This window comes from Hevea brasiliensis, chromosome 9, assembly GCF_030052815.1.
Source record: "Hevea brasiliensis isolate MT/VB/25A 57/8 chromosome 9, ASM3005281v1, whole genome shotgun sequence".
In the NCBI taxonomy this organism is placed as follows: Eukaryota; Viridiplantae; Streptophyta; class Magnoliopsida; order Malpighiales; family Euphorbiaceae; genus Hevea; species Hevea brasiliensis.
The window spans coordinates 20,170,701-20,188,518 of NC_079501.1; the positions used below are offsets into that span (position 1 = coordinate 20,170,701).

The 17,818-nt window shown below is 34.7% G+C and overlaps 2 protein-coding genes and 1 non-coding gene across 3 annotated transcripts; all 3 read left to right on the forward strand.

The window, feature by feature from the left end:
• The first annotated feature begins 4,517 nt into the window (after window positions 1-4,517).
• On the forward strand, window positions 4,518-12,796 carry LOC131182831 (2-hydroxyacyl-CoA lyase-like). Its single transcript, XM_058152166.1, has 4 exons — window positions 4,518-4,740; window positions 12,029-12,263; window positions 12,313-12,544; window positions 12,599-12,796. The coding sequence occupies exons 1-4, from the start codon at window positions 4,518-4,520 to the stop codon at window positions 12,794-12,796; spliced, it is 888 nt and encodes a 295-aa protein (XP_058008149.1).
• LOC131183697 (small nucleolar RNA R71) lies at window positions 9,607-9,713 on the forward strand. Its single transcript, XR_009151734.1, has one exon. It is a non-coding gene; the product is annotated as a small nucleolar RNA R71 (small nucleolar RNA).
• LOC110661154 (2-hydroxyacyl-CoA lyase-like) lies at window positions 12,012-15,823 on the forward strand. The gene is made up of 2 exons (XM_058153333.1): window positions 12,012-12,867; window positions 15,043-15,823. The coding sequence occupies exons 1-2, from the start codon at window positions 12,856-12,858 to the stop codon at window positions 15,355-15,357; spliced, it is 327 nt and encodes a 108-aa protein (XP_058009316.1). The 5' UTR covers window positions 12,012-12,855; the 3' UTR covers window positions 15,358-15,823.
• The last annotated feature ends 1,995 nt before the right edge of the window (window positions 15,824-17,818 follow it).

The window sequence follows — 17,818 nt, forward strand, 5'->3', positions numbered from 1 at the left end:
TAAATAAATTTGATTGATTTATAAATTAAATTAAATATTTTTAAATTTTTATTTAATTATTTTAAAATTTAACATATTTAACCTCACTCTAACTATTTAGATTTTAATAATTTTAATAAATACTATTTAAATTAATTTTATATTTTTAAATAATTTATATATTTGGATTTAAATAAGTAAAACATTTATTTAGAATAATGTTTAAATCAGTGACAGATTGTTAAAGGGGACAAAGTAAGAGTAAATTTGAAACTAAAAATGATCAAAACAAAAAGGCCTTCTGCCGTACAAATCTAGCAATTTTTTAATATTTTTAAAAACATTTAAATCTCACATTAAAATCATACATAATCTCTCTCTACATTAATGTAGGTGATCGTCCACGTGGACTTTAAAAAAATGGTCTCTGCTCTGCTCTCTACTGCATACCGTCGCTAACACACGCCATATCAAAATTCAAATCAAAATCCTCTTTCTGCTCTGCTCATTTCCTTCCATGGCAGATTGCCCCCGAAACCCTCATCGATGGCAACATCCTCGCCGCCAATCTTTCGCTTGCTGCGGCGTCACTCACGTGTTTGGCTTTGTTGGCATCCCCGTCAAGTCCCTCGCCAACCGTGCTATCTCCCTTGGAATCCGTTTCTTGGCCTTCCACAATGAGCAGTCCGCTGGCTATCCCGCCTCTGCCAACGGTTAACTTACTGGTCGACCTGGGTTGCTTCTTACTGTTTCCGGTCCCGGTTGGGTCCATGGGCTTGCTGGATTGTCTAACGCTAAGGCCAATACCTGGCCGATGGTTATGATCTCCGGCTCCTGTGACCAAAACGATGCTGGTCGGGGAGACTTTCAAGAGCTTCATCAGATAGAGGCAGTGAAACCATTCTCCAAGTTGTCAGTAAAAGCTAAAGATATTAACGATATACCTAATTGTGTTGTCCAGGTTATTGATTGGGCAGTTTCTGGCCGCCCCGGTGAATGCTATTTGGATCTTCCATCCGATGTTTTGCATCAAACTGTAACGGAATCTGAGGCAGAGAGTTTGGTAACTGCTGCTCGTTCATAAAAAAACTCATCAATTGGTACAAATTGGCACAAGTGACAAACACCAACCGGCTACAATAGTCAATTGTGCCGAAATAAATCTAAATGAAATAGATAGTCAATGTGTCTCAAATAGATGGTGAGTAATGTATGAAAGATTATATTGTCAAATCCATATACAAGTATAAAAGATCTAATTTCACTAATGTAACAAATATTTTTCAAAGAATCATTAGGTCTTTTTAAGGGATGTAATGGGGTCAAATAGTATAAAATTGTGATTAACAAAGAAAGGGAATAAGGTAAATAAAATATGAGAATAATATTAATCATGAAACTCAAAGTGCATCCAAAATTTTTTTTTCATTTTCAATTTTTTTTTATTTTATTTTTTTTATAATAGAAATTTTTTTATCAAGAGAAAAGAAATTCACAATGAATCTCAAGTGCTGTCACAATAAAGGGACTACTTTTATAATATATATATTTTTTATTTTTTTATTTTTTTTTGTATGCGTCCATATTTCACGTCACACCCAAAATTACCTTTGGAATTTTTGGTGATCATTTTTTTTTATCAACTTTTCACAATTACTCTAGCACTATTCAAGATGTTTCAATCCTCCAAGTTTTTTTTTATATCATTATTTATTTTATTTTTTTATGCACTTAATTGCTAAAATATTATTCTCTTAATAGGTGGTAATATTTAGGTTTAATGGCTAGGTAAAAGATTTGAGTTCCAAAGAAATTAGGGAATTAAGGTTCAAGGGGGTTTGCAATGGTTGAAATGAGATTAAGTTAGGTTAAGGCTAAATGTAAGGTTTAAAATATGAAGGAATGCCTAAATCATATTCTTATCAAATGCAAGTTAAAAATTTCACTTTGAAAGATCTAGGATGCTTGTTCTAGGAATGGTGAGACGACAATGACCATTTTCTTCCTTAAAGGCTTATCCAGACACTCAAAACTCAAAATAACTAATCAGAATCTGCATACCTAAATGAATGTATTAATTTTCAGCTATTAAGTAAGAGAAAGAATAATGCTTAAAACTTTGTACCCAGCTGAAACTTTCATTCCACTAACCATCTAAAGGCAAGTTGGATTGCTTGAATAAGTAACTTATGGAATTCAAAGACTGATTTAAAAATTCAAAAATTTTAAATGAATAAATGAAATGCATGAGTGTAAATGTATAGTCAACTTATATGTAACTAAGTATGCATAACTAAGTATATGAAGCTATATGCAAGTGTATGTATGTGAATATGTACAAGTATGAAGTAATGAATATGTCACTATATGTAAGTGAAAAAGAAAAAATAATTTTTGCAAAAAATTTACGCTCTCCCCCATATTCAGAATGAACATTGTCCTCAATGTTAAAAGAATGCAAGAAATGGGATAATTTGGCTATATGTGCAGAAAATGGGTGGCTCATATGTGCATAAAGAATTATTACCCTGTTGCATAAGCGATAGCACAACTTGTGTTGAAAGTGACACAAGCTGAGATGAGAATTGTTATCTCATTGAAGTGCAGCCAATTTAATTAAGTAAAATTTGGACAGCTGCTGCACTCATTGCAAAAGAAACGGTGCAATGGAATCCATTAAATCAATTAAACTCAAAAATTTGGAATAGGGAAGTTAAGCGCAAAAATATAATCATCAAGTGTAAATTCCGAAGGAGCATATCAAAGCAAGTGAGCAATGTACTAAAGATATAAAAGAAAAATGTATGTTATGAGGAACTAAAAAAAAACTGAATAAGTAAATGGTTCAAGTAAAGGAAAAACAACACAAGCAAAATATTAACTAAATAAGTTCAAAATACTAATTAATTAAGTAACGAAATTAAAGACATGAAATGTAAATGGAGAATAAAAGCTGTTCAGTCAGGTATGAGAACTCCTTTGCCCTTGCCATCTTGTGGAGGTGGTGGTGCTTTTGGTGGTTGCTGTGGAGAGATGATGCTCAAAATCAGTGCCTGGTTTGTTTCGATCTTCTCCAGCTTAGCTCGCATGACTTTCAACTCGTCTTGCATTTCAACACTTCTATCCAAATATATATCAGCTAAATCTCGTAATGTCTGAAAAGAGACATTCGTCATTTGCCGAAAAGAATAGATCTCATCACTGAGATTCTCCATGAATGTCAGAAGAGTTGCTATAGATGGTCCAGAAGCTATTGATGAAGCAGGTTGGGCAGCTGGTGGAGCCTGGCGTGAAGGGTGTGTAAAAGGCTGCTCAAATGGTCGCTCAGATGCTGAGGAGGAGCTAATTGCAGTGGGAGAACCAGGTGGTGGTTTTGTTAGTGCAGGAATCTCATACAGCTTGGTAACCTCATTTTTGATACAAAATTTTTGGTTGGCCAAATGAGGTCCATCCAAAAATAGCAAACCAGTTGGAAGAGCAGGACACTTGTGAATTTGAGGATTAAAGCCAAAATAATGTGCAATGGGTGTGACCAAACCTCCAAACACAATGTTACCAGTACCCCTAGTAGTCTGGCGGATCACATGACGGCAAAAATAATAACCAGGGGAAGCTTTTTTGCCAGCTTTTGCACACCACAAAAAGAATAAATCATACTGTGACATTGTGCCAACACTAGTTCCTCTTCCTAAAATTGTATTTGCAATTAGTCGCTGAAGCAATCTCAAGGCATGATTCTCAATCTTGGAGGCCTTACTGTGCCTCGGTTTGAAGGTACCTGCTGAAGGTGCAATTTGCTGCCAAAATTCATACCCATTATAGTCCCTTTGGCTAGCATGTATTTTGAACAGACCATCAGGTGGAAATTCAAATATATGGTGAAAATTATCCATAGATAGCACCCTATCTTGACCAAGGCATCTAAAATTGATTGTCAAGTCATTATCCAATGCAATTTTATGCTCATTAGTGGACAGGGAGGCCATAAATTCCTGCACTAAAATGGGGTAGACCAGTTACTGTTTATGTGCAAATCGCACCCAACCTAAAGCATCTAACAGAGTCTGCATTTCATCATATATCTTCAAGGATTTAAGTGTAGACACATCCAAATACCGAGTTTGGACCATTTGTCGAGCTACGACTCTTGCCTTATTTCTTTTCATGTCGGCAGTAGGTAATACCCAGTGTGTAGCAGTAGGCAAAGAGGAGGGAATTGCAAAGTTACCTTTAGATGTACCGGGACGCTTGACCGCCGACTTTGGGATGCCACGTCGGACAGCAGGTGCAGCAGGCATTGGAGGCGGGATTGGGGGTTGCTGTGTGGCCGGTTCGGGTTGCTTCCTCTTAACGCCGCCCGTTGATTTGTGTGGCTTAATGCATTTTGCCTTTCTCTTCTTGTATGTGGCGATCGGGGCGTCACCAGAATGGGCCGGTGATGGGTCGGCATTCATGGGTGGAGAATTTTGGGGTTGCGGCGGCTGTGAGGAGCGGGGAGGTGAGTTTTCGAAAGAGAGTGGGGAGTCGGACATGGCGAAATGGAGGGGCGTGATCGGAAAAAGAAGAGAATGCAGAGAAGTAATGGTGGTTTAGATGGGGGCTGTGACGGTGAAGATGAAGGTTACGACGAAGAGGAGGGCTGTGTCGGGGCGATGTCGAGAGGAAGAAGGGGTTATGGGTTTACGGGTTGTGGGCTTGGGGTATGGGGTTTAGTTGGTTGGGCTATGGGTTTAGGTTTGGTTTCGGGCTTGGGCTTGTGGGGTATGGTTTTTGGGCTTTGGATTTGGTTTATTATTATTATTATTATTATTATTTTATTTCTTCTTTTTTTTTTATCAAAATGGGTTAGTGGGCTTTTGGGCTTGGGCTTGGGATAGCTACTGGCCCATTCTGGCGAAGGAAATTTTTATCCTACAAAACAAACAGGCGACACAAGTTAGATCATAAGCAAAACCGGTTATGTCGCAGGTTGTGCAACAATCTGCCCAAAATTGTGCCCAGCGAACACAAGCGGCGACACAAGCAAACCCGGTTATGTCGCAGGTTGTGTAATCTGCTGCCCAATTTGATCAAATTTCATAGCACCTAAAAAAATGGAAACAAATTAGATTTCAAATGATTAGCCATTCATAACATGAATTCTAATTGTTCAACTTGTTATGTTCATCAAATACTCATTAAAAATAAGTTTTCAAAACACCAATTTACACATCCATATTCAAATAATTTTCTTGTTAAACCAAGATGACAAGGTTTGGGAAAAAGGGAAATGACCATATTCAAATAATTTCTCTTAAAATTAACAAAAAGGGCAATGAATCCAGCAATATGCACCAGCAAATACTCAACAAAAGAAAGATGAAAATTATAAGTGAACAAGTTTAAAACTAAAATTTAAAACTAGAACTAAAATAATTTTTTTTTTATGCTCATTTACTTGCAATGCATTGCATCCCATCTGCACAAGGAAATTAGAACAATGTTAAACTCTGAATAAGGAGTATAGAAAAAACTTAAAACAAACATATAAATGAAAGAAATAGAGAATCAATGAAAAATTATGAGTTATGCAAAAAAAATGCTAAGTTTAGGTCTTTAGCTTGACCATACTCACTCAAGATTTTATAGAGAATGAGAGAGATAGCAAGTTGCTATCTTCTCAATTGGCTCATCAACTGAATAGTGCCTTAACCTTTATCAATTTACCTTGAAATTACCAGATTTTTCATCAAAAATTTCCACAGCACCATGAGGTAAAACTTTCACAATTTTGAATGGACCTGACCACCTTGATTTTAATTTTCCTGAAAAAAATTTTAACCTTGAATTGAATAAGAGAACCAAATCTCCTTCTTTAAAGTCCTTTTTCTTGATATGCTTATCATGCCATTTTTCAGTTCTTTCTTTATAGATCCTAGCATTTTCATAAGCATCAAGTCTCAATTCTTCTAATTCATCAAGTTGTAAAAGTCTTTTGTGTCCAGCAGCTTGTAAATCAAAATTGATTGCTCTAATGGCCCAATAAGCTTTATGTTCTAACTCTACGGGCAAATGGCATGATTTCCCAAAAACTAACCTATAAGGTGTAATTCCTATAGGTGTTTTAAATGCTGTTCTATATGCCCAAAGAGTGTCATCTAATTTAAGGGACCAATCTTTTCTGGACTTATGTCAGTTTTCTCCAAGATTTGCTTGATTTCTCTATTTGTGATTTCTACTTGGCCATTTGTTTGAGGGTGATATGGTGTGGCAATCCTATGCTTTACCCCATATTTTCTCATCAATTTTTCAAATTGGTGGTTGCAAAAATGGCTACCACCATCACTGATTATGGCACGTGGGGCACCAAACCTGGTTAAAACAAATTTTTTCAAAAATTTCACCACAACTTTTGCATCATTGGTAGGTGTAGCAATAGCTTCTACCCATTTAGATACATAGTCCACTCCTACCAAGATATATTTATTTCCATAAGAAGATAGAAATGGCCCCATGAAATCAATTCCCCACACATCAAATAATTCAACTTCTAATATGGACTGTTGGGGCATCTCATCCCTCTTGGAAATATTGCCTACCTTTTGGCACCTATCACACTTGTTTACAAAGTCTCTCACGTGTTTAAACATATTAGGCCAATAGAAACCTGATGTCAAGACTTTTTCATTAGTTTTTGAGACACTAAAATGACCACCATATTCAGAGGAATGACAATGGTAAATAACATCATTTATTTCTTCCTCTGGTATACATCTCCTAATTATTCCATCATTACATCTCCTAAACAAAAGAGGTTCTTCCCAAGAATAAAATTTAACATCATGCAAGAATCTTTTCTTTTGCTGCCAAGACAAATCAGGTGGCAAGACACCACAAGACAAGAAATTCACAATATCAGCAAACCATGGAAGTGAAGATTTCAACACATACAACTGCTCATTCATAAAAAACTCATCAATTGGCACAATTTCATCATCTTTATTTTCAGTTTTTATCCTAGAAAGGTGATCAGCCACCACATTCTCAACACCTTTTTTATCTCTTATTTCCAAATCAAATTCTTGAAGTAACAAAATCCATCTAATCAACCTAGATTTAGCTTCTTTCTTGCTCATTAAATACCTTATTGCTGCATGATCAGTGAAAACTATTACCTTTGAGTTGACCAAATAAGAACGAAATTTATTGAGTGCAAATACTACTGCAAGGAACTCTTTTTCAGTTGTAGCATAATTAACTTGAGCTTCATCAAGGGTTCGGCTTGCATAGTAAATGGCATAAGGTTTTCTATCTTTTCACTGGCCAAGGACAGCTCCAACAGCAAACTCGCTTGTGTCACACATGATTTCGAATGGCAAAGTCCAATCCGGGGGTTGCATGATAGGAGCTGTTGTTAATGCCGTCTTCAACCTGCAAAAAGCAAGCATACAATCTTGATTAAAATCAAATTTAACATCATGATTCAAAAGATTTGTTAAGGGTTTAGCAAGTTTAGAAATATCCTGAATAAATCGACGGTAAAACCCGACATGTCCAAGAAAACTCCGCACTCCTTTGACAGTGGTTGGAGGGGGCATTTTTTCAATAATTTCTATTTTAGCTCTATCCACTTCAATTCCCCTATTTGAGATCAAATGCCCTAAAACGATTCCTTCTTGGACCATAAAATGGCATTTCTCCCAATTCAACACCAAATCATTATCAGCACATCTCTTTAATGATGGTGGTTTGATCTCCAAAGTTTGCACTTCTTCAAGTTGAAAAATTGTGGCTTCAGGATGTGGTGGAGAACTCTCCAAGTGTTGTGCAAAAGTAGCTATATTGTGATTGTCATCATCAATGCTCCCACCATGGACTAAGCAATTTTCAAGAGGGTCTTGTGGATAGCTTTTTCTGAAATGCTCTTGAACAATCTCATCAATAATGTCTACCCGTAAACAAGACTCAACTTCTTCATGTTTCCTTTTCATGGCAGGATTGATGTTGAATATCATTTGATCATCTCCCACTCTAAGTGTCAATTTCTCACCCTTTACATCAATTAATGCACCAGCTGTTGCCAAAAAGGGTCTTCCCAATAAGATAGGAACTTTTTTGTCTTCTTCCATATCTAAAATGACAAAGTCCACCGGAATGTAGAATTTCCCAACCTTGATAGGCACATTTTCTAGAATGCCTTCTGGATACTTAATTGAACGGTCAACCAATGAAAGATACATATTTGTGGGCTTCAACTCTCCCATATTCAACTTCTCATATATTGAAAGAGGCATTAGGCTGACACTAGCTCCAAGGTCACATAAGGCATTTGCCACACAATTATCACCTATATGACAAGGAATGGAAAACACACCCGGATCTTTGAGTTTGGGAGGTAACTTCTTTTGAATTATAGCACTGCATTGCTCTCCCAAGTTGATGGTGTCATAATCTTCTAATCTTCTCTTGTTGGAAAGAATCTACTTCAAAAACTTGGCATAACTTGGCATTTGGGATAGTGCCTCAGTGAATGGCACATTGATATACAACTTCTTTAGCACTTCAAGGAATTTGCCAAATTGTTTGTCTAGCTTATGCTTGATGAATCTTTGAGGGTAGGGAAGGGTGGGCTTGTAAGGTTCAGGTGGGATGTATGGTTTCTCTCCTTCATCTTGCTCACTTTTGCTTTCTTCTTCTTTTTCATTTTTCTTGCTCTCAACTGAATTTTCTTCTTTTGTGCTCTCTTTTTCTTCTCTCTTGTTTTCACTCTCTTGACCAACTTTCTTACCACTTCTCAAGGTCACAACCTTACATTGTTCATGAGGGTTTTGTGGTTGGCTAGGTAGTTTGCCATAGGAGTTGCTTCCTGATGAGCTTGCTTGTTGAGCCAATTGAGTCTCCAACATGTGGTTGTGGACTTGTAATTGATCCATGGTTTGTCTCATGTGTTGCATTTCTTCCTCTAATTTTCTATTCATCTTACTTTGTTCAGCAAAAAATTTCTCCATCATGCTTTCCAAGGTTGGTTTCGGTTCATGAGGTGGAAGGGATTGTTGTGCTCTTGCTTGATATCCAGGTTGTGGCTGCCTTGTGGGTTGAAATTGAGGCTGAAATTGAGGCCTATTTTGCTGCACATACTGCTGGTTATGAGCATAATTTGAGCTTTGGCCTTGTTGAGCAAAAGTTGCTTGTGGTCTCCATGTTGAGTTGTTCACATTAGAGTAAGCATTTCCCATAGGTTTCTGTTGATAACCTCCTGCATAAGCAGCTTGCTCCTGCAAATAATCATCACCATAAGAAGAGTAATCAACTCCACAACTTTGGGTTCCATCTGTGAAGGCAACTTGTTGCATAGTTGTAGGAGTTGAGGTTGTTGCCTTTGTGCAGAAATCACTAAGAAGCTGAGTCAACTGATCAAATCTTGCATTCATGTAGCTAACTGAGTCAAGTTCATAAATCCCAGCCTTCTTTGGCTCAAGTGCTCTAGGATTTCCCCACAAATGGGTATTATGAGCAATCTTCTCTAATAAATCATAGCATTCTTCACTTGTCATTCTCATGAAATCTCCTCCTGCTTGTGAATCAATTGTGTTTCTTATGGCTGGAGTAACTCTGGTGTAGAAATTCTGAACAATCATCCATTTGGGTATTTCATGATGAGGACATTGCCTTTCAAGCTCCTTAAATCTCATCCAAGACTCATACAAAATTTCATCATCTCTTGGCTTAAAAGCTACCATCAAATTCCTCAAATGAGTGGTCTTCCCAGGTGGGAAAAATTGAGATAGAAAAGCTTGAGATAGCTGCTCCCAAGTAGCTATAATAGCTTGTGGAAGTGAGTCATACCACTCCAATGCTGAATCCCGAAGAGAGAATGGAAATAAGGTGAGTCGAATCACTTCATCTGAAACTCCAGGTTGTCTTTGTGTACCACATATCATCAAAAATTTCTTCAAATGAGAATGAGGATTTTCAAGTGGACTACCTCCAAATTGTGAATTCAAAACCATTTGAATGAGACCAGTCTTTAACTCAAATTGATTAGCTCCAATGATAGGTCTGTTATCTCTCACATCTGCACATCTAGGAAAAGCATCATCCAACGTGGATCTTCTTTGAGGATCATTTTGATTAACCACTTCATTTTGCCCGTTTTGCTCATTTCCTCCATTGTTTCCACCAATAGCTCTATTTTGATTCTCCATATTTTTAATTGTCTCCTCTTGCTCAAATCTTTGTTGTTCTTCTTTTTCTGCTTCCTTTCTTCTTTTGTGTTTCTTTTTGTTGGCTCAACAGAATTTTTCAATTTCAGGATTGAACAACAATTCGGTATCACTTGTGCTTTTCGATCGTCTCATAAACAATTAAAGTACCTGGAAAACACAAGGAGTAGTAGTGAAAATAAAAGAAAATAAAAATTCTAATTAGCTTAAAATAATTAAAATCCAACTTAAAAACAAACAATTCCCCGGCAACGTCGCCAAAAACTTGATACGATGTTGTCTGCAAGTGCACGGGTCACAGTAGTATAGTTTTAAAAAAATGATATCGATCCCACAAGGAATTATGCTTAAATTGGAAATAAAAGTATAAGCTAATTAGAATGACAAAAATTAAAGATGTAAAATGAAATTTGGAATTAAAATTGGTATTTGAGGAATTAAAACTAAATCAAACAATTAACTAAAATTAATTAAACTAGATTACCAAAAATTAATTTGAAATTTCTATTTATGAAATTTGAGAGGAATTAAATCTAAATTCAATAAAAATTAAAGTGATTCTAGAGATTGGGTGTCCAATATTGTTTGCATGTGGTTTATCCCCAATTTAGCCAAACACATGAGAATTGCAATTTTGAGGGAAATCAATTCTTAAATTTTTGAAACCTTTTTCAAGCATCTCAAAGTTGGTTTTCATTAAATCAAACCCTGTTTTCACGGTATTTCAAACCTAACAAAAACCCAATTAAAGCTCTAATTGATTTTGAAAAGTCCCCTTAATTCTCCTAGCTTATCTCTAACACCAAGAAAACAAAGTTTATTGCAAGATTATCTATCCCTAATATTCACTTTTCAGTCCATCTATTAAGGATTAAAGCTTAACTTAATGAGGGCCCATTCATCAAGCAAGGCAACAAGCTCACAAGCAATAAATCAAAATGTAACAATACTCATTTAAATGGCTAAATCAGTTCAAAACCACAATCCAAATCAATATTTACAAACCCATCTCTAGAATCTCAAATAACTACTCACAAACCATAGTTTCAAGACAAACCCAAATGTATAAATGAAGAAATAATGGAAATCTAAGTTAGGGAACAGAAAAACCCAGAAGAGTGCTGCAGAATCTGCTGCTGGATGAGTGCAGAACGAGCTCCCTGTTGCTGCTGCTGCTCCCTTCACGTGCTCCCTCTTTCCCTCTTTCTTTTCTTGCCAAAAATGACTCCCTTCCTTCTTATTGGAAAGAAAATGATAAAGGAGACTTTATATGGGTTAGGGGTCTGTCCTAGAATGGGTAAAAAGGGGGAAGGTTCCAGAGAAAGTGAGGTAAAAAGTCAGAATAACGCAAATGCCACATCAGCCATTTCCAGTAAAAACGACATAAGCTGGATCGGTTGTGTCGCGGGTTGTGTAGCTCTCGGCCTGAATATCTGACGATTCGACACAACCTGCGACATAAGCTAATTCGGTTGTGCTGTAGGTTGTGCAACAATCTGCCTGAATATCTGATGATTCGACACAACCTGCGACATAAGCTAAATCGGTTGTGCTGCAGGTTGTGTCGTTCTCGGCCATTTTTTACTCAACTTCAAAAATTTTTACAATTCAACTTTAATCTCCTCCAAATGGCTACTTTAATCAAAATACATCAAATTTCTCCAAATTTAGCTTACAAAATAAATAAATTTCAAAAATTAAATTAAGAAATATGAAAATTATAAAATTGACTAAATATATATTAACATCTATAATAATAGCTATGAATAAAAGATAAATTATGTGCAAAATTACAACTAAGTGATAATCTAAAATGCATGCATCAACTGCTGCCTTCAATTCTTCAGAATCGAAACCGATTGCAAAGGGGAATCAGGTTCTAAACTCAGAAATTGAAGGAGCCGCGGAGTTGCTTAGAAAAGCAGAGAGGCCTCTAATTGTGTTTGGTAAAGGGGTTGCCCATGCGAGAGCAGAGAATGAACTGAGGAAGCTAGTGGAAACCACTGGAATCCCATTCTTGCCTACGCCAATGGGAAAAGGCTTGTTGCCAGATACCCATGAGCTTGCACCAAGTGCAGCTAGGTCGCTTGCTATTTGGTAAATGTGATGTCGCGCTTGTAGTTGGCTCTAGGCTTAATTGGCTGTTGCACTTTGGAGAGCCTCCCAAGTGGTCTAAGGATGTGAAATTTATACTGGAGGATATTTGTAAGGGTGAGATTGAGCTAAGGAAACCACATTTGGGTTTGGTCGGAGACGCAAAAAAGGTGTTGGAATTGATCAATAAGGAGATCAAGGACGACCCCTTTTGTTTGGCGAAGAATCATCCGTGGGTGGAAGCGATTTCCAAGAAAGCAAAGGAGAATGTGTCTAGAATGGAGGCTTAGTTGGCGAATGATGTTGTGCCATTTAATTTCTAGACGCCCATGAGGATAATTAGAGATGCTATTTTGGGAGTGAGGAGCCCAGCTCCAATATTGGTGGCAGAGGGGCCTAATACGATGGATGTTGGGAGAGCTGTGTTGATTCAGACAGAGCCTAGGACTAGGTTGGATGCTGGCACTTGGGGGACAATGAGGGTTGGGTTGGGTTGGGTTATTGCATTGCAGCTGCAGTAGCTGAGCCTGATCGACTTATAGTTGCAGTTGAAGGCGACTCTGGATTTGGGTTCAGTGCCATGGAAGTTGAGGTATGGCTCCCTGTGCACTATTATGATTTAAATTTCTGTATTGACATTTCTTTATTCTGCTTCATTGATTAACGATTGGCGTTTGATGTTCTGTTTGCTTTTTGTTGGTGTTAATGAGTGGAGGAAAAAAAAAAAAAAACCAAGCTTTTGCTACAGTTAGCAATTAAGGCCAGTCTTTTAGTTTTGTCAATTATATATATAATTGATGTCAACCGTAGCCAAACTTGAAAGGGATTTGCCAAAATTCCGAAATTGTCAATGTGGTATATATGTTAATTCACAAAATTTCGTAAAAATGTATTATGTCATGTGCTAAATGAAACTTTTTTTTGGATAAAATATATAGTCCATGATTTCAATTTGAGAGTCTAGCATATGTGTTTCCATGTTGCTTGTATAAGTTGACAAATTTTAAAGAATTATTGCTAATTGGAGCAAAGCTTTGGATTTTTTTTTTGGCTAGTACCTTTATTATTTTGGTGCTGTGATGAACTTCAACTCTTTTTTAATTGTTCGATGAAGTTTCAGGTCAACTGCTTGATGAAGTTTTCAATTTCCACACTATTTAGGGTTTCATTTAAAATGTTTTGAGGTAACTGTCATTCTGTCAAAGATGTTGAATTTGAAAATATTTTGTTGCTTGTAGCCAAAAAGAAACCCGTACTCTGAGGAGGTAGCAAGTTGAACCTCAGTTATTGTTGGTTAGAAGGTCTGTTTTGAGCCAGTTAGATGTTTTGCTTTATTGTCATTACTCTATAGGCCAAATTACATAAAACTCCATTACTTTTAAGTGCTATTTCAATCCTTATGAAATCTTTGAGAGGAATACCATTTTATTACTTAAAATTGGTGTTAGCCCTTTATTTAATTGAAAATTTGGTTAAAAGGGAAAATTTGCTTAAAAGTCATGGGCTCTTTACTCTGTTTAAACTAACAGTGATAATAACTTGTGTTGTGGCTATCTTTGTTAGTGTAAGGTCGAAATTTAATGCATACAAAGAATTGCTTCAACAGTTCATGTTGGGGCGGTCCTGAAAACAAGATAATTAAAAATATCACCAAAATTCATTTTTTTTTTTTGTGAAAAAAAAGAAGAAGTCTAAACATCCTGCTTTTGGCCATGTTAGTAGTATTATTGATACATAAAGATATTCTTCGGTTCATCTATGGCCTATTTATTACCTTAGCACCCCCCAAAGTTCCATTGATAGTTTGATACATCTATCTCAGTCTGGTGACTTTGCCTGTAACACATACTTAAACTCCTGTATGCATTTTTTTGCACTGCATTATTATAAATTCAATTGTGGTTTTAGAAGCAGGTTCAGTTGAGCTGTTTTTTGAAAGTGTGAAAGCAGAAGTTAAGGCAGGAGTGTTCTGATTGGATATACTGCTGTTCTTTCTTTAGATTTTATATGGAACTACAACTCTTTAATTTAGTTTTTTTTTGTTTTATTTTCTATTTAAAAAAAAAAAGCTTATTTGTGAAGAGCATCATGGTTATTTATTTTCCCAGGTCAAGGGTGTTCCCCTGCCCTAATATCCTTATGTTTTCTTTTTGACGTGTCAGTTGAGCTATAAAAGTCATTTTTCAAAAGTAACATGGATAAATTACTATTTAGTTTGTATCCATTATGCTCTGTTTATCAAACTCTGTTGTTCCATTTGATTTTTGTTTCAAATTTTCATTTTGATGATGATAATAATAATAACCCATGGCACATAAAATTTTCAAATTTTCATTCAGTTACGTGGCATGTAACCCATAGCAATGAAGTTTGATCCTATCATGTGAAAATTTTCAAAGTCATGTAAAGCCTGCTCATTTTTTAATTGCTGCATGGCAGAGGCTAAACCTGGATATATCAGTGGTTTCTTCACAGTCTGCTTTTAGGAAGATTTGTTCTTCTCTGTTTTGATGCTTAGGGTACTATTACTTGAATTTTAATTTTATCTTGGGACACAAAAATCTTTAATTAAGGCAATTTATTAATTAATTTGCAGAAACATTTTCTTTTCTCTTCTTTTTATTGTTGGCTCTCTTCAAGAAATTTATTGAGGCTAACGAACATTTAAATGTTAGTTTTGAATAATCCCCCTGCTTTTGTTTACCTATCATCTGATTATCTAACAAAATTGTGGGAAATGTTCTGATGATTTTGAAATTTTTTATAGACGTTGGTTAGCTACCAGTTACCTGTGGTTGTGATAGTTTTTAATAATGGTGGTGTATACGGCGGTGATCGGAGGAGCCCTGAAGAAAAAACAGGGCCATTCAAAGGTGATCCAGCACCCACTTCTTTTGTCCCTGGCGCTGCTTATCATATTCTTATCGAAGCTTTTGGGGGCAAAGGTTATCTAGTTGAGACACCTGATGAACTTAAGCCTGCCCTTGCTGAATCTTTTTCTGCAAGAAAGCCAACTGTGATAAATGTTACTATCGATCCTTATGCTGGTGCAGCAAGTGGGAGGCTGCAGCATAAGAGCTAAGGTAGACTACACCTGTCTTTGTGTTATTCTCTGTGCATTTGTTGCTGTGACCAAGCTGCTACTGTAATTGTACTGCTTAAAACACATGCATGCATGCGATGTTGTTGGTTCAGATGTTCTGCTGGCATGCATGTAGAAGAAGTATGTTGTCATTCACAATAGGGTGAGCCACATTTGATTTGTAGTTTTCTGGCATAGAATCATGACATGATAATAGAATTTGGTGCAAGTAGAGTTGTAAGTTCTGGAGAGCTACCATAAATTTGATAAATGATTATGTAAATTGACAATGCCCCTCGGAAAGTGATGTCAATTTGAGTGTTTCCATCATAAATGTAGCTTTTCATTTTATTTTCTGTTGAAAGACTTGCTAATCTTTTCAGTGTAGCAGCTACTCGTGATGCAACAAGAGGAGCATTTTCCTGTTTCTTAATGGACAAAATTGGATTAATTATTGAACATGCTACTTCTCTTGTTCTAATCTAGTTATTTATTTTAACTTATTTGCGTGAAAGGTTCAACAGTAATTTTTTTTGTAAACTTATGCAGATCGTCTTTAGATTGCACCCCACATAGGAACAATGGCTAGCGCGTAAATTTTTAGGGAAAATTATTATTTATTTATTGTATTTGAATGAAATTAATTATTTAATTCATCTATTTTTAAAAATGCTCTATTTAGTCTCCTATTTTTAATTCGTTAAACTATTCAGTCATTTTAGTAATTTTTACGTTAGTAAATGAATATTAATGCCAATCAAATTATTATTTAGTCCATTTATTTTAATGAAATTAATTAATTAATATTTATATTTTAAAAATTACATTAGTTAGTTCTTATAATTTTGTTACATTAATTTCTTAGTTTCTCTGTCATTTTTTTTTCATATCAAAATTATCTTAATTCTCTTTTCCATATTTTTCTCACATCCTATCTTATTTGTCTTCTCTCTCGTTCTCTTTTTTTTTTTTTTTTTTTTGGTTTGCATTCACATCCTTTTTTTAATTTTCTCCCTATTATTTATTTTCTGATAAAAACAGTACAAAGAAGTTAATCAGTTTTTCTAAATAGCTTTGCGATCAAGGCAGGGAAATGGTTTCACAATAGAGAAAACAGAGAAAGATGATGCTGAGGGGATTGAATAAAAAATATTTAAACAATTTAAAAAATTTAAATTCAGGTTTATAATAAAATTTTTAATTTTATTTAAAATATAAAATTAAACTAATTAACTTTATTAAAGTAGAGAATTTAAATAGTAATTTGATTAGTATTAAAATTTATTAATTAACATAAAATTAAACTACATTAAAAAATTTAACAAATTTAAAATATAAAAATTAAATAGTATGTTATCTAAATTACAAAATTAAATAATAGAGCGAAATGGATGAGACAGCGCTTCATCTTATGTATGATTATCATATAAATAGTATTCAGACTACTAATTATTATTATTATTATTATTATTATTATTATTATTATTATTATTATTATTATTTAGTTATTAAGAGCTTCTTTTATACTCATGAATTATATAGATATGAAATAAATGTTACTAATTAAAAGGAATGTAAATTTATAAATATATATTTTTTTTCAAACAAATATATAAATATTACTAGCTAATTAAAGAATTGTATGAAAGTGATAATATATAAAAATCACATGCTACTTCTAAAACCATACAAAAATAATCATAGCTTCCAGAATGAAAAGCTCTTTTTATTTATTTATTTATTTTTTTCTGAACGGTTTGTCGTTTTCTTGTCAGTGTTAAATGTTGGTTGGATGCAGCGCGTAGCTTTGGAAAGAGAGAGAACATAAGGGAGATTATTATTTATTTTAATGGAGACTCAATTTATTATAAATTTATAATTTAAAAAATATAAAAAAATTTATTTTTTATATACATAAATTTTATATATTTATAAATATTTACTTCATAAATTGTGTTTGGGAAAAAAAAAATACACTATCATCACTGGGTGTTGCTAAGGAAAAGATGGTTGAATGGGGTATCCAAACCATCATACCATTTTTCTTATTAATAATTTGATAATTACCAATTGGAAAATATAACAATTTCTTACAATTTTACTGCCCTTTCTCACTGATAATAATAAACTGTCAATTTGTTAAAAAGAAAAAAGCTTTCGAGAGCATTATGAGCAAAATTAAGTAGATTAAAATCTAATGATTAGAAGACTAAGTGCCTATTTAACATTGAGATTGAAGGTCAAAATTATTTTTTAAAAAAAAAATATTATTTTAAATATTATTAAAAAAATAATTTTAAGATTAAAAATTATTAAATTTAATTTTAAATTTTTTTTAATACCCTTAATAGAAATGACAATCAGCTCACAATATTTGAATTATTACCTAAGCCATTTTCGAATTTGAACTTCTTAATTAGAGGTTCCATTTTGACTTCAATGGCCCTTCATATTTAAGCCT

Bases quoted from the DNA above. Each gene is read 5' to 3' on its own strand.
- LOC131182831 (XM_058152166.1), top strand. From the start codon at position 4,518: ATGGAGGGGCGTGATCGGAAAAAGAAGAGAATGCAGAGAAGTAATGGT. The intron at 4,741-12,028 runs GTATGGTTTTTG...TCAATTCTTCAG, and splicing joins TTCGGGCTTGGGCTTGTGGG to AATCGAAACCGATTGCAAAG. The intron at 12,264-12,312 runs GTCGCTTGCTAT...AGTTGGCTCTAG, and splicing joins CTTGCACCAAGTGCAGCTAG to GCTTAATTGGCTGTTGCACT.